Genomic DNA, 17032 nt, shown 5'->3' on the forward strand with positions numbered 1-17032 from the left:
TTGATATTCCACTTTTTGGATACGTTTTGTCAAAAATAAGTGCAAGTAGCTTCAATCTCTGTTGCATTGTAATTTATACTTCCATGATTTCCAGAGGCTTGCTCAGTTTCTATTGGTTGTGGTCCTGATTTTGAGTTTGGGTCTGTCGCCTAATGTAATGTGAGAATATTATAATCCTTGATCAAACCAAAACAAACAAAAAGTGATGCATGACCCATTGCTGGTAGATAGCAATTATTATAGTCATGTCACCACAATTTTTAATTGGAAACAATCAGCAAAAGTATGAATTCATAAAAAAACTAAATGAAAATCCATTTGGTTTAAATATAATTTAATGCTTATGTGTCACACAGATGAGTAAGTTGAGATCACCTACAGCTCTGTTATAGATTAAACAAAAAAAACCATTCCCTGTATACCAGTGTAATTTAATATGTTTAATGAGACCACTTTGACAATAAACTGGTCAGTGGAGGCCAGTAGGGGAAGCGTTTCAGTTTGAGGCAAAGATTAAAAGAATGTCAATCCGTTTTAGCTCTTTCATGGAAAGAATAAAAACAATAAAAACATTTATCACAGTCCTCACACATCCTCTCTCATAATACTGCAGGCTTGATGCTTTTACACAGCTCAGGTATACACCTGTCCAGAAAACATGCTACAACAGTTGTTCCTTCTTGCATTCTTGTAGTCAGATAAAAAAAAATTTAAAAAATTACTACACAGAAAAACATTCAAACATTCCTGTCCAAACTGTGACCAGCTGTCTTTCTTTAGATGCTGCAATAAAAAGCCACACAACGTTAAGGTCTCTTTTAAATTGCACCAGTCAGGTAGCTAATTACAGGAGATAAATTGGACAGAATAAGGTTGTTTTAGTTGTAACTGATATAAAAGACGTCTGAACACATGCCACACAGGTTCGGATAGAAAAATAAACACTATTCAACAAATCATCTCACAGATAAAACATTACAGGGAGCTATTGGCTACAGCTAATAGTGTTGTGCTTCAGCTACATAGATGATTTTTTTTAACCTTGTTTTCAGAAATGTTACATCGCAACTTTTCAGCAAACAGCACCTGGAATCAGTCAAACTTTGGCACACATTTGAGTAACTTGCACAGCTGGACTGCGAGCTCACACAGTGCATCTATTGAAATAAATAGAAAGTCTAACCATTGAAATAAGGTAATCTCCAAAACAAAAACTCTACTAAGCTGCCTGAACACATACATGATAATTAATTCTAAATATACACATCCAGTATTTTTGATCAAAGTGCACCTTTTGCTCTTAAGACTAAACAGAAGATTGCCCTTGTTGGTTGTCTCTACATGAAAGTGCATAAAAACAATACTTGACCTATAATCAGATACATCACAAGGAACTATCACTGTCCACATCACGGCTACATCTCAAGCACACTATAAGTCATTCAGAGCTCTTTTTGCAGGTGATGTTCAGGTGGGAATCAGCTGCCGGAGCGTGTAGTCTGTGGACTTGTAGTTTCCTCCTGTTCCACTTGGGGGAGCTGCTCCCTCCAGTATGTGAAATGGCTGTAGGTGTCTGAGCAGGGGAAGTCTGAGGAGCAGGATCGCATCTTGAGGGGGAACACGTGGTCTACAACCTCACTAAGACGTGCATACCTGGGAAAAAGATTAGAAAGAGGCGGCTGTAATGAGACGATGTGATTTAAGACAAATTATTATCGTAATAATAATAATAATCAAGCACACTTACGATGAGATGTTAGTCTTAGCATGCTCCTGCACTAGCTCCCCTTTAGGATTTACTGTAAAAATCCGGTTCAGTGGCACCCCTACTTCCTTATAAGAATACACATCCTACAAATGTAAAAAAAAAAATATGTCCAATGACTTATTTCTTTAGATCAAATGTTATTTATCATATGCATCTAAAATATGTGATTCCATACCGTGGGTCTGTTGCCAAATGCTGCGTAAAAAGGTTCTGTATTTGGGTAAAACAGGTGTCTGATATCTGTGAGACACTCCACTTTGAATTTCTCAGGTTTCTTCTCAATCACCTCCCTGTTGCATAAAAGAAAAAATAAGCATTGTTTCTCTTGCTTCTGATCTCATTCTGATCATGTTAAATCAATACAGTGAAGTGGGTAAGGGTTGGAAAAATACCTGTGCAGAGCTGAAAAAAGGCTAGATGGGCTGAGAAGGACGGGGCCCATGGGAAGCATGGTGCCTCTCTCGTTGACCCAGTTGAGGTAGCCTCTGGTCATGTCAGCCATGCCGATTGCTCGAGCTGAACAGTATAGAAACTTGTAGCCATTTCTGATGAACGGACAAAGAGGTTAGCAAACAACAAAAACTCTCTAGAAGTAGAATATCAAACTGGCATGAGGTGTGTAGCTTAAACATACTTAATGCATTTTTGACTAGCTATCTAATTTTTATTTTTTTTAATTCAAGTTTAGTTTTATGAGCATAATCCTAAACACTAAGAAATGCTGAAAATATTCATTAATTTAACTACGGTTATGGATTTTACATAATTATTGGTGCCTCAACATTTTTTTATTCTTTTAGTGTGAAATGATACTATTGGGGGAAAAAAAATACTTATTTCAAGACTTTTTACACATCTTTACTTTGCCTATATACGTTTGTACAAACATTAAGCTACGTTTTGCTTCACTTCATATTTATAGTTTATAAAGTATTTGGACATTAGGGGTTCGATAAAAATAAAAACGCTTACTGGCTGACTTTGTGGTAGAGTTGTGTAATTCCCTGGTGAGTCCAGTCTTTCCCCAGTGTGGGCAGGATGTGACCCAACGTGTCTGACCTGAAATTAAGTTGAGGAGTTTTTTTTAATTTAGACAGACTGCCATTTCCAGAAACTGTGTAAATTGACCACATGGGTTAGGTTGCAGGTGAATAAGTGGTTTCATTTGCCAACACGTCAAACACCTGGTAATGGTTCCATCTATGTCAGAGATGATTATCTTGTCGTCCCAGTTCCAGAGGTAGATGGTTCCCTGACAGCGACAAGTTCCCTGGTACTGAGTGGTCACACTGAACACAACATCATTAGGACCATCCTGCAACTGCAGGGACAGCTGCATGTACGAGAGGGAGAAGAGACAGGAAAGAAAGAAGTTAAAACCATAATTCAGCTACATGGAGAAGAAAATTAGATTGAAAGCTGTAGTCAAACTGACGTCCTCACCAGCTGCTCTGACGTGAGGCGGAGAGTTTTCTTGTAAGACACGCCCCCTGAAGAGACCCCAGGTTCTGACTGGATGACGGGGGAGCTTTGATTGGCTGCAATGTGATCTTCGTCGCTCGATGATGACTCTTCTTTCAGTCTGCCATCAAAGAGGTTATAAAATACTAAATGATGCAGCTCAATAAAGTACAATGCCATTGATAAATTCATTCGTTCCAGAAATTCAGGTCAATAAGTACACTCGTTTATAATCCAGATTCTTTGAACACGGTGACTTACTTCAAGCATTTATTTCAGTTAAGTCTTTCAACTAGTGAAATTCAGTTTCTACGAAAATAATACAGAACAAGGCATATAAAAAATAATTTTGTATCCGGGAATGTCATGTTATATTCTCACAATCATGGAGAAGATGGATGACTTGACTGTTATGCTCCATGGATTTAACAACTTTTGAAGGAAAAACAACATCAGAAGTGTGGGCTAGTTAAAAAAAAAAACTTAACTGTAGCTCAGAAGGTATAATCATAAAAATTTACTAAAATAAATGCTAGAAATAAATCAATCACTATACCATGAACCTATATTTTACATGGGCTTCACTTTTTAACCTTTAAACATTAAATATTAAGATGGATCAACGAAAGTTTTCCAAGTTTGAATTCTTTTCTAACCTGCTTTTCATTTCGCCAACCTCAGCAGCACCACAAGCCCCACATTCAGTGGCTGAATCCTAAAAGAAAAGATGTATGCTCATTCATAAATGAAATGCCAGAGATCATTTATTTTGGATATGAACAGAGAGGAAGAACTTACTGATTTTGCATTGTTATTCCTGCCTCTCCACGAGAACCACCACCTCCCTCCTTTCTTAGGCATCTTTTCCTTCATGATGTTCTCCACTGTGGTCTGAAGAGGAACACACACACACACCGCCCCGAAATCCACGACACACCATTAAATAAGGAAAAACGTAAAAAAAAAAAAAACCCCAAAAAAACACAAGCAGTTTATAAATCAACTAATGACGACGCAAAACCGAAGCGTCAACTAATTGGGGAAAAATGAGTGTGACAGACCGACGGGGAGGATTTGCGAATGAAAATAAATGAAACAAGAGCAGAGTGGAGACTTTCCAAACATACAGAGCTGAAGCTGAAGATACTAGTCAGACAACAGAGGAGGAAATCCAAGGATGAGAGTAAATAACCGAGGCACGAGGACTAATATGTGAAAGGACGGGAGGAAACAAGAACGAAACCAGAGGACCACAGAACACAGAGAAGACAAATTTGATCAGATTAGGTTGACTGACGCTACCCAATATAAAACTTATTTTGAGGGTGCAGAAGCAAACGTAGTCATAGGTTAGTGTTGTAAACATAAGATTGAGTAAATCTGTATGAGCGTGCCATCACCTTTGGCAGAGGTTTCTGAAAGGCTTGGATGGCGAGCACAAGTGGGGCTGCGGTGCTCCAGTTATAGTACCTAAGTGAGACAGCAAAATATATTTTTAATTCAATTTACATTTAAAGAGCCATAGACAGACAGTATTTTGTTCATTGCTAAACGGCAACTTTATGCTTAATTTATTTAAGAGTTTCTTACTTTGAACCGATTTTAACAACTAAGTTTGGGTCGTCTATGATGGAGGGGTTTTCTGCAAATTGCTGAAAGGAGACGATCTTATCACAGAATTGCTCTAAAAGAAACAAAAGCAGACAGACAACAATCAGATTCTGAAGTGTCTCGTGGAGTTGTTTCGTCACTTGTGACGACGTACCTCTAGTAATCTCCTTGTTGTCAGTGAGCCCCCCACACAGGGAGATGGCCATTGATGGCATGTCAGACATGGGGTCACAGTAGCTGTCCACACCGCTGTCTCCCCCCGAGCTCACACACTGTGGGGACAGGCTGGTGCTGTGGAGCCCCGGGTCGGAGATACTTCTCATGGCTGAAGCGCTCTCACTGCAAGTTGGAGGTGTTAAAACGATCAGGTCAGATTACACTGACCGAATTCTCGCAGTGTAGTCTGTGTGCGCGCGAATCTGCTTTCGTACCTCTTAGGAAAATAAAGAGCAGCAATTTCAGGCTCCAACTCCGTAATGTCGTCCAAGTAAATTCCGTCGGAACCAAGATGGCGGCTTCTTTTGTCTGCAGGAGAGAAGACAAAATTGTTGGAAAATAATTTCTTATATGTTGGTCTAAAAGATTTATTTCTTGTATTTGATTGATTGATTTTAGGGGAATCCTCTCCCAGAAGCTTAGGCAAAATGGTTGGCCTGGTTTGCCATTTGGTGATGTGACAGAAATAGGAAATTCCTATAGATGTACAGTTATGTGTTGCACATGAACATATTCACCTTATGCTTAAAATAAGCAGTTCTTTTCACTTCAGAACGTCCTTGCAGACCTTTTAGTCACAACAACTATTCCCTCACACTGTTGGCCAGTACTGATCACACCGTCGAGGTATTATTGAGTTAGGAATTTTTGCTAGCATCATAGCCTTTGGTACACTGGCCTAATTTTGAGTTAGGTTTCTGCAAGGTTTTTTGTTTTCCTTCATGTCTTAGATGATTTTAGTGCAGCACCTTATTCTGAGACCTTAAGATTATTCAAAAAGTCAGTAACAGAAGAGACCGACACCATCTGGGAAGATCATAGAAGCGCTTTCTTTATAGACCAACAGCACTTTTACCCTTTTTCTTTGATGGAGAGTCTGTTTTGCTGGATGCACAAGCCGCCGTTTCCTCTGAAGGTAGCGTCTGAGTCTCCATCCTCATGGATTCTGATTCCATCGTGACCGGGTCCGGCGTTCCCCTTTTGACCTCAGCTTCCTCCTCAATCGGCAAAGAGGGAGCTTGTATTTTAGAGCTCGGCGCACACTGGTCTGAAGATGTCTGATGACGGATCGCTCGGAAATGTGTCTTTTTGGACACGGGAACGGATATGGGGAAAACATGTGGCCCGACAGGCTTCAGCGAGAGAAATGAAGGCTAAAGACATGGAAAAGGAGAGAGGTGCGAGAGTTGAAAATTGAAAACTGCAACAGGATGTTGTCATTTCTATAGTGTTAGATTTTTAGATGGTGTGCATGGTGGACATTTGCTTACCGCAGCAGCCTGGGGCAGCTCTCCCCAAGCCCAGTGCATGGCTGGATTCTGACTGTCTGCTTCTGAATGATTGGTGATCAGCTCTGAGTCGCTCTTTGGAGAGGTGGGGCGAGAGTTATCACGACTGGAGGGGAAAGAAATATTGTACAAAAGTTAAACATCTCCTTGTCAACAAACAGAACGGTGGAGTATCTCGGACCTGCATTGGGAAAGCATGTGAAAAGAAATAGATTTTTGTTTTTTGGTAGTGCATATTCTCAAACGAAAAATCTTTTTTTTCTACTTTTCTATTAACGTCATGTTAACCAGAAATGGTATTTTTATTGAAGTTTACCAAACAGTGTGAATTTCAATGTAGTACTAGTAACGATGAATGTAAAAACTTAATTCTTGTAATTTATTAGTGACATTTTCAAATTGGTCACATTGCTGTTAAACCGATTTTTGTTGCACAGTGTGGCTCACTTTTCTTTTACTGGCCAACAAAATGGGAAACATAAGGATACGTACCATCATAAACAACACATGCAACATATATTTTGATGATGTTTTTTATGTGGCCCGGCATCATAACATTTCTAATAAAAAACAATTGAGTGCTCTTAGCATACATGTATGCAGAGTTAAAAAGAAGGCTGAAATGGGTTTATTTTGTCCCAAAACGAGGAGGCCGACAGGCAAGGTATAGAGCAACACAATCGTCCAAAGTTTTCTGCTTTAGAACTACAACAAATGCAACAAGAATAAAATGTTATTTTCATTGAAAAAGCTTTTGTTCAGAATTACCTATGAATCGGGCTCCACTCTCCATCTGAACGAGTGTAGAGCCCAGCCTGTTTAAAAGAACAGATGCCTGAAGCCACAGTTGTTTCTTCTTGCAAGGCGTCCCTTGATAAAGACCTGCAACAAAAACACAATATCTGAGCTTGTGTTTCAATCTACTTGCACGATAGCAAGTCCTGTCGCCAATCAAGGTTAGCATGTTTACATCTACTAGTTACGAAAACATCACATTTGTCCTTTTTCTATTTCAAACACTGTGTATTTGAAAGTATTTTGAATTAACTTAATCAGCTGAGATGATTCACAGCACACTCTCCATCCTCATACAATCATAATATATCTCACTCCCTCTCGTATTTGTTTTGCCACATCTTTTTCACCCTCTCTTTCCCTTTACCTGCTGCTCTCCATTTCAGCCTCTTCATCAGAACTGATGTCTATTGAAAACATGTCTTCATCTGCTGAGTAGTCTCCACTCTCCTCCCTCCTTGTGCTGTCTGCCCGACTCTTCCTCCTCCTCTTCCTCCTCTTCTTTGTTACTGCGCCACTGCTCTCACCGCTCCCTAAGGAGCCCAGGATCTGTACAGGAGGCCCTGAGCTCTTCGCCATCAGCGGGGAGCACATTGAAAAGGCAGCATCTGACAAGATGGGAGAAGTAGCCAAGTAGGAGGGAACCACTTCCTGTTAAGATGGCAAAGACAAGCAAGATGATAAGTTATCTCACTAGAACAGCTACCTGAAGACACAAAGGTCTTTAAACATGGAAAGCCTCACACATATTTTAAACTAAAGTTCAAAGGAGAAGGTCCATTCTGACTGCTTAAAACGGCTAAAGATAAAATATCTCAAAAACGCTTGAAGTCGATACTTCACACTGGTTTATGGTGAGTTTTTTTTTTTTTTCATTTTGGTAAACATTCTCAAGCTTCCTGAGGAAGTTCAAAAATCTGCATGAAATGAATGCAGAGGAAAGTCAGAATGGGCTCTGTCCGACTGTGTTTGCATATTTAACGTTGAGCGCAAATGGGCCTTTGAAATGTTTAACAAAACTAACCACTTTGTCTGAAAGTTACATTTGACCTGTATCTCAAGCTTATTTTATGCTGAGCTACAAAAACACAAGCACAAGCAACAGGAATATGTTACACAGTTTGAGCCTATAACAGGCTGAATTTCTATGAAACGAAAACGGTTTCAAGGAGAGGCTGGGTTTCTTTTCCAGGCCTATGGAAAAAAGGAAAGAAAAACATATGTTTAACCACATGATTTGTGGTCTGACAGGACTGCCTCCCGTTTTTGCTCTGTGGTGCCAAAAAAGTTGGTTGAGAAGCAGTAGACTCCTCCTCTTCTCCTCATGCCCCATTAAGTCTGGGAATCTGACACCAGTCTGGAGAACATACAGCACCCACTTCCTTTGTCTGAGCCAGGCACTATTCAGCTTTTTTTATTACTTTTGGCAGATCACATTTCTATCAGGTTTAAATAGTAAGTACCTAAGCTGCATTAACTTGCTCGCAAAGGAAAACCTTGACGAATCAAAGGTAATAGCAGCAGCTTCCCGAAACAAGGGATTAAATAAGTTTTTTTAAACAAACTGAGTTCAAGTTGCAACTAAGTCCCTTTGTTTTCTAGCGTATTTTCTAGCAGCAACGCTTAATCTGTGAAGTTCTTACATGTCCGTTGGTATATTTTCACTGTGAGACATACAGCTGCAGCATCAAATGAAATGCAGGTATAAATGGCTCCAATAATAAATGGAGCCTTTATACGCCTCTCTCTCTGATAAATAGAGAAAGGCTGTTTTTAAAAAAAAAAGGAAACCAAAATAATCCAGGACGGGCTGCACACAGCCTGTCCCTGCTGGATGTTCTGTGATGAAATGAAAGGAGGAAAAGTGTTTAAAACTTTGTGGTGAAACATATGGTTGGGATGTACCTTTTCGATTTACCTGCAGACCCATTCAGGTAAACAGAAATATTCTTGAAATGGTAAATAATCATCAAACTCTTTCTTATCCTTACCAGGTGATATGGCATGACCAAAGAACACATAGAAAAGATGTTTTCCTGATTATTACCTGATCATTGTTTGTTTGTTGCACAAAGAATGCCTCTCCATTGTCGCCCAGCTTCATGTGCAGGTCCACTGGTTCTCCATTGATTTCCATGTCAACCTAAAGAGGAGAAAATTTTTTTTTTAAAAACAACAAACTAAAACATTCATTACCGTGACAAAATCCAAAATTTTGTCCCATTTGAGCCTCCTTACCACTTTCTCCCGGGACCGTAGGACGCCCATTTTGCCAAAGCGAACATGGAAGGGCGAGCAATGCAGCGAGCCATCGGGATGTCTCACAACGATGACGTCGATGCAGCCAGAGAGCGTTGCGGGGTTGAGCCCTCGGTACAGCTCTTTGACCTGGACGAACACCTGACCTGCGAGCTGGCCCACGTAGTTCATTGTTTGACGGGTCTGTAGAAATGGACGTTTGAAAATGGGAAAATGAAAGAGGAAAAAAGAATCGATTTAGGATTCGTCCCTTGATTAATAACAAACAGACCAGCAAAAATGAGTAATGGAAAAAAAATGAAGAAAAAGGTGACAGTTTTTTTTTTTTACTTTTGACAAATAAGAATCTGAAATGCATTTATATTTGGCACTCCTGAGACATGACTTGGCAGAAACACCCTTTGCTGTTGTTACAGTAGCTCCTCTGCTGGGTTTTGTCTCTACCAGGGTAACAGTCCTGCTGTAAAGTGACCTCTGCCCCACTTTCACTTTTTCTGCAGCGTCAAACTTATCTTGCTGCATGGCAGAAGGGAGGCCTAATTCAATAACTATTTCAGGGTATCAGAGTTAAGCAGGCTGAATTACAAGGCTTTCCACACTTTTCAAATATCTCATTAGAAACCTTTTTTCTTACTTTCACATGTTGGTGCATCATATAAAATCCCAATAAATTACATTGAAGTTAGTGGCTGCAACATAACAATATGACAAATTTGCCTGGTATGAATACTTTTGCAAGTCGCCATATGCTGTGCCATTTACTTGTACTTCACATCCCCACCCATCTCGCTCCTTCTCCCGTGTGGAAATTATATCCAACTGTTTTCCAGTCAGTAAACCCAGACACCAGAGCTCAAACAACAGGCCGACTTAAGCCTGCCACCACTTCTCAAGTGATCGCTTGATTATAACTGTTCACGTCTTAAATTAGCTGAGCTCAACTTGCAGCATCACGACATTGAGAACACCAGAAAGACCCAGTTACACAACAAGCCAATAAAATAGCAAAAACAGCATCTCTGCCACTGCTGACGTCTGCACTATCTCCTTGGAACACAATTTTACATTCAAGTGACTCCTTCCTAAAGCATTATGCAAATAATGGGCTATCTTGAATGTAGCATGCAGGCTTGATTTTATGACTTGAGGCATTTTAAATTCCAGATGAGGTGTAAAAAGACAGGAGATGTAGTCCAAGTACGTCAAAGTTCAATACAAACAGACAAGGTGGATCCGACCTTGATTTATTTAGCAGATGCCAAAACAATTAACCCTAACCCTATTCTCTTTTTTATGATCAGGACACCTCTTGAACAACAAGAACCCCGAGTTTAAAACAGTAGGTCAAACCGAGAATCTGTACTGTCACTTGAAACATTTATTGTAAATAACACCCCCTCCCTACATCTAAGCTGATACTAGAAGGGCTGATGCACACTGCTGAACAGATGAGTCTAAAAATAGACTGTCTGCTGTGGGAGATTTTTTTTTTTTTAAAAGAGGAAGAGTGGCAAAAAGCACTTGACAGCTTCTGGTTTTACAAGTATGTTTAAGACAAAACTCAAGTTCAAACGGTGACTTTAACAGAGCAATGCTCACGAGATTCATTAGGTTAATAATCACAAGCTGCAGATGGAATGTGACTGGTCCACTCCGAAGATATTATGGACTGAGTCTTTTGTTGTCAGCCAAGTCTCGTATTACAGCACAGACAGGCGTAATACTCTGAAAATTAAACTTATCGTATTCATTTATTATTGAAGTGAGCTTGTTCAGTTTTTAAATGGAAATATTTAATGAGGAAGGCAATAAATTATTACAAAATGGACCAACACGAGCCTGGGGCAAGCAGCCAATCAGCTTCTAAAAAAAACCATTAAAATTTTAAAACAATTAAGTTCAGGGAAAATAGTTGAGGCATATTTATCCAGCGTGTACGAAACAACTATAAGGGCAAGAGTATGACATGTGAACCCAAAGATGTAGTAAAAATTCCCATTCATACATTTAAAGGAAAAGACTTGGGGAGGTATCCTATTTATAAAAGCACGCACATACCTGTTTGTAATGAATATGCCAGTCTTTAACGAGCACTTCCTCAAAGGGGAACAACACAAAAATGTTTAAAAGTTCCGTTTTCTCAACAGAGCCTTACATTGCCTTATGTTTTCGTCAAACAGCCGCAGTGGTAGACTCTTTAAGTGAAAGCGAATCACATTTCTTCGTCCGTGTTTATTCTCTTTAACTCTTCACGTAACCTAGTAGATGATAATGTCACATGCAGCAAAACCGACCATCTTGTCAGCCAATCAGCTTCGAGCTGGCCAGTTTACTTTTATGGCAAACCATTTGTATAAATAGTTCATGTCCTCGACATCAACAGTAATTTTAGACTTTACTCACATTATTTCCTACACTCCTAACTAGGTTGTTTTTTTTACTACTTTGAATGGTTTAGTGAAGCCAAAAGTTCTACTAACTATTTGGGATTAAAAAATATATATTATCCAATTTGTTACCCATCATTGCCAGCACCTAAATTGATTCCCAATCAGATTTTTACAAAAACTGGCAATTTAGTCAACTCAAGCAGGTTCTAAACGGGAAGTCTATTATGAACACAAGGACTTATGGGTTGTGAGAAAAATACCTACTGGAGTTGTTGCAAACCAGCAGGTAACAATAAGGTACTCAAACTTTGCATTGCACCTCATTTCTATTCAGATCTATGCCAGTTGAGTTTTATGAAATATGATAAAAGCAAAATTACTTCCGGTTGGTAGATATACTTTTTTTCGAGTCACAAAGTCACATTTTCCCACAGTCAAAAAGGAGCAAAAACATTGAAGATTATGGTGAGTTTGTAGTCAAAATGGATGCAAAATGTCTTCTTGGTGGGTATGGCATGACCAATTCTGGAGCACTCCTTTTCTTACCCAAAAACGTCGGAAACAAACTGAGAAAAACATCAAAGGAACGAAAGAGAGAAATGGCCATCACCAAACAAGAACATCAAATATTTGTACAAACGGCTTGCCATAATACCTTTCCTACGGCCACAGAGGTGCACTACTCGGTTGTAAACGGGAATTTAGTCGCGTCACATTCTCAGAGCTTTTTCGGGTCATATAAACAATTCACAAGTGAATGCGCGATTTCTACAAACGTTTGAATAACTATGCTTTATCAAACTTCAAATTGTAAGATTCTATAGTTCTTTATTGTTTTCTTCTGTGTAATAAAGATGTACGTCCACATGGCGTAAGTGAAACATTTTGGCCACACTTTTCAGGAGACCGTGCAGACATTTTAAAGAACACGGTTTAACTGAATTGCATCCTGTAGTTTTGCAGCGACGGCGGGAAGCAGTTGGGAGCTACGTCGGCGGTTACAGTGGCTCAGTGAGCGTGACGCAGTGAGGTGATCTTCCTGGCCAATCACAGCCCTGCCTCGCAGCACAGCCGATGTTGGCTGTTGTAGCAAGAGACCCTTAAGAGAAACTGTGTCAAAAAGGATGTGGCTGACTGGTGGTTTCAGCTTCATGTTGCTCAACATTGACAAGATATTTTTATAATAAGCATTCTCTCAGATGTTGCACAAAATTCCCCTTATTTACATAGTACACAAAATATGTTCACTTTGCTAAACCTCCCTCTTTTAGGATTTGCCTACTAGCTTTACACGCTTAAGTTTTTGCCAGTTCTTCTCTCTTCTTGCCTCTTTAATCAGTTATATTACCTTCGATTAAATTTGAATAGTTTAGAAGACAGCAATTTTCCAATCTTGTCAAATTCTCAACTGGATATAGACTTTGACTTTGACTGGACCATTCAAACATGAATGTGTTTTGATACTATTCATCATTAGATAATATTCCTCATGTGTGTCCATGCAGCTCTAGTGACACACATGAGATTAATTAGACCCTCCACAATGGCTAATAACTTGCAGCATAAGAAGCAGTTTAAACATCTTTTACAAATCAGTCACAATCAGCATCTTTGACTTTTTTTTTTTTTGCAAAAACATTTTAAAAACAAAAAAATAGTTGTAAATGGTCTCCATTTATTTAGGGTCTTGGGACTTCAAAGTGCTTTAAAGTGCAATAAATCAAATACACTTTTACATGCTGATGGTGGTAAGCTACCACTTCCTCTGACCACCATGTGAAGCTACATGGATTGTAACAGTTTCTCATCAACAAGGGCACCAGTAGTTTTACTAAAAATATATACTTCTTAATCTTTTCTTAACATGGGATTTTAAATCCACAAATGTCAGTGAGCATGTTCGTCTTTACGAAAAAGAAGCATTCTGCCAAAAGATTGAACCCCAAACCCGATAGCTAATACATCTCTCAGCTGGATGGTTTTCTTCTACAAATATGGCCTGACATCCCATCAGTCTTTCTGTCAGTTTCAGAGGGACCTCTAAGGACATATGAGCTTCACAGCTGTCTTTACTGACATGTTTCTAAGAACAAGTCCGCTGAGAGTTGATGTAAATGACTCATGCTGGAAGCTTCATGCTCAGCATGTTAAATCACTTAGATGAGGGCTATTATAAAGAAAAGACAGTTTTGATGGCACATATTTTAAAATAAAACAAAACACACAAACATTTATGTTAGTCAGCTTCTTTATGTGTACAGAAGTGTAACACTGTTTGATTGAAAATACTGAATTATCAGAACCATCTTTTGGCTTGCATCCCAACTAAATGTGATGTACTGTTACGGTCAGCTGAAACTCTCAATGTGTTAGTCAGATTCTCATATCTACCAAGGATGTACAAGTATTTTCAGGCTGTTTCTTTCTTTCTTTCTTTCTTTCTTTCTTTTTTACAACAATTATATCTTTGACCAAGTTTTGCTTAACCTCATTACATGTGATCATTTCTAGTTTGTTCATCTCACATTGTTATTTTGATATACTTTAATTCAAAGAAACATATTGATGGAAAGACACTAACACTCATTTTGAACAGAAACTCACGTACATGGAAGATTTGGCCTGAAATTCCTCAAATACAACACACTCTGTTAAGAAGTCTGTTAAAACAAATAAGTAAAGGTGGATTGTTTTAACAGATGCAACGCTTTATGTTGAACTGTCTCTGACTAATCTTACAGCTGCTGACTGACTTACTTATGCTGAAGTGGCCAGAGAGTCGCAGGGATTGATAGAAACATTGATTCAGTGATTAAGTTAAACTCAAAGGAGAAAAAAATAACAAGGGTTTTCTGCTTACAAAGTAATTTTGAAAATGTTAGCTGTAAAAGTCTCTTCAAAAAAGTTATTTTTTTCCATTGTTATGTGCAAAGTGGGATTTTTGGACATTGGCAGTGATGTTGATGCTGATTACTTTTTAATTTTTTAAAAATTATTGTACAGATGTAAAAACTTACTTTTTTCATCCCTAATGCAAATTGCTTGGTTCACTAGATAAGATAAAACATTTTCATATATTGGAAAATAAGATATATATATTAATTATATTATAAATATAATATTAGAGTTTGTGTAATGCACATGCATTATGAATGAAATCAAATGACACAAAGATGTCCCAAAGGGCCACCTGTTATTGTGTTTAAGATATCATGTTAAAACAAAAAAGCTTCCCTCAAAGCACACAAGCTCACCACATTTTATTGAATTTGCATGAACATAGCCAGAGAGTGATGGAATAATGATTGCACCATAATATAAAGGAACTTGTGAGGGTTGAATAAAAAGTGATTTTGAAAGAAAAATTTAGCCCTTAGACATTTCAAAACTTTTCAGTCTGAGCTAGACGTTGTCATCTTCTGTGGCAAATGTGTTGTTTTGATCACGTGATCTTCTCATGAACAGGGTGAGAAGATCACGTGATCGCTGGAGCGTTTACCCCATCCACCAATCCAGCCAAGCAGCCTGTTACCCCCACCTCTCCTGGCCTCTTGACAACCTTCCCAGATTTCACTTGTACCCGGTCGCTTTACATGTGGGATTATCTAAACACACCCGGCAGCTTGGACAGCCCCTGTTATTTGAACCTATTGGGTGACTTCTATAACCGGTCTTCAATATTTAACTCAGACCTAAATTTGCATTGGAACAGAATGCACTAGCCGGAAAGGACAAAGTGCTGTAATCCTTTTCATACACGCTTGTAATTTATAAAACACGTTACCCAGCTCCAGGTGGTGTCAGTAGAATACTGCTGGACGGCCTCATCAAGCTCCTCTTCGTCCACTGATATCATGTGTTAAATCTCAGAAGCGGGAAGGCTGGAATGTCCTCAAAAAGTGGATGTTTGTATATTGCAGAAACTCCACAGGTCTTAGTTGCGTTCTTGAACATGCGTCTGCACTCTCCGAGCATGGCGAGTGTCTGACTGTCAAGTGCAAGTGAACACCGTCTTACTAAATTTACCTGGGACCCCCAGTTGGAAACCTGAGTCAGCCCTTGAGTGTGCATCTTCCATTGGAACCTCTGACTTCTTAGGCATTTGTTGGGATTGCTGGGATAATTTGACGAAATGTTATTCCGAGAGGTTTTATATGATAGCACACCAGTCGGACAGCCGACCTCCCCACTGAGGAGTTCAAACGCATGCCTGTCAGTCTTCTCAATAAGTTAATTTCCTCAATTACTTAGGAGAAAGGCTATAATATGTGTGACATTTATTACCCCATGGAAGACCACGATATTGTCGTCAATGACATTCAGAGAAGGCCACCTGTTACGTAAGCACATGGTACACAGTGACCACTGTAAAGAATATGACCCTGTCATCGCCCATGTGTTTTGTGTGCCAAGAGAGTCAATGCCATAGTACAGTGCCTTGCCAAAGTATTCATTCTGCCTTCATTTTTAAATAATATTTAAAGTTACACCCACAAACTTTAATATATTTTCTTGGGATTTTAAATGACACAATACAGAGCATAATTGTGAAGATGAAGGCAAAGATATATTTTAATTAGAAAACTATTTCAAGAGAGCATCAGCCATTTGTTTTCAGCCCTTTTTATACTGCTGCCACTAAATGAAACCCAGTGAAACAAAAAAACAACAAAAAAAAAACAACAAGGCCAAGGGTAACTCTGGAGGAACTGTTGAAATTAATATCTCACGTGGAAAAATATACCAACAGAATATTAGTTGTGCATTCCACATGTCTGGCCTTTATGGAAAATGACAAAAAAAGAAAGAAGAAAAAAGTTTTTGTCGAAATAAAGTCACAACTCCTGTTTGCAGTTTACATCCAATCCAATGACCAAATCCTGAAGCTTGATCGGACAGTTTTATAACCAATAGGTTGCTGGTTCGAACCCACAATTTATCTACTTCAGTTGTCTCCTTGGGCAAAACACCTGCTTGTGGCGGTAAGAGGACCCAGAATTGATGCATGAATGAATGTTTGAGTGGGTGACTGATTATAATGTAAAATCCTTGGACTAGATGAAGTGCTGTACAAATACAGATCTCTTAAAAACCCTGAAAAGGTCAGTCTCTGGATGTGCAAAGCTGGTAGAGTCAAAAGTCATGCAGTTTTTCCCTGAGTCAAAGCGACTAAACACAAATTAACCAAATGTATAATTTCCCTTGCAGGTCATATTTATATCCTGATTTATGTTTATCATTTA

The 17032-nt window shown here is 38.9% G+C and overlaps 1 protein-coding gene across 3 annotated transcripts; it reads right to left on the reverse strand.

Moving 5' to 3' along the window:
• Nucleotides 1-419: 419 nt before the first annotated feature.
• Nucleotides 420-15781, reverse strand: lpin1b (lipin 1b). 3 transcript variants are annotated; one of them, XM_008398014.2, is made up of 20 exons: nt 15574-15781; nt 9379-9582; nt 9188-9283; nt 7508-7791; nt 7114-7227; nt 6328-6451; nt 5913-6210; nt 5272-5365; nt 4995-5179; nt 4820-4913; nt 4630-4699; nt 4028-4120; nt 3886-3944; nt 3212-3350; nt 2953-3101; nt 2741-2827; nt 2161-2313; nt 1944-2058; nt 1748-1851; nt 420-1653 (listed from the first exon to the last, which is right to left on the reverse strand). In XM_008398014.2, the coding sequence occupies exons 1-20, from the start codon at nt 15643-15645 to the stop codon at nt 1479-1481; spliced, it is 2709 nt and encodes a 902-aa protein (XP_008396236.1). In that variant the 5' UTR covers nt 15646-15781; the 3' UTR covers nt 420-1478. The 3 variants fall into 3 exon arrangements, with proteins under 3 accessions (XP_008396236.1, XP_008396238.1, XP_008396237.1); XM_008398016.2 differs by lacking the exon at nt 15574-15781 and adding an exon at nt 11555-11677; XM_008398015.2 differs by lacking the exon at nt 15574-15781 and adding an exon at nt 11458-11677.
• Nucleotides 15782-17032: the final 1251 nt, after the last annotated feature.

Source organism: Poecilia reticulata, linkage group LG21 (genome assembly GCF_000633615.1).
Source record: "Poecilia reticulata strain Guanapo linkage group LG21, Guppy_female_1.0+MT, whole genome shotgun sequence".
NCBI lineage: Eukaryota > Metazoa > Chordata > Actinopteri > Cyprinodontiformes > Poeciliidae > Poecilia > Poecilia reticulata.

Bases quoted from the DNA above. Each gene is read 5' to 3' on its own strand.
- lpin1b (XM_008398014.2), bottom strand. From the start codon at position 15,645: ATGATATCAGTGGACGAAGAGGAGCTTGATGAGGCCGTCCAGCAGTAT. The intron at 7,792-9,187 runs GTAATAATCAGG...CCATCTTAACAG, and splicing joins AACAAACAAACAATGATCAG to GAAGTGGTTCCCTCCTACTT. The intron at 2,314-2,740 runs GTAAGCGTTTTT...TCCGTTCATCAG, and splicing joins CTCTACCACAAAGTCAGCCA to AAATGGCTACAAGTTTCTAT.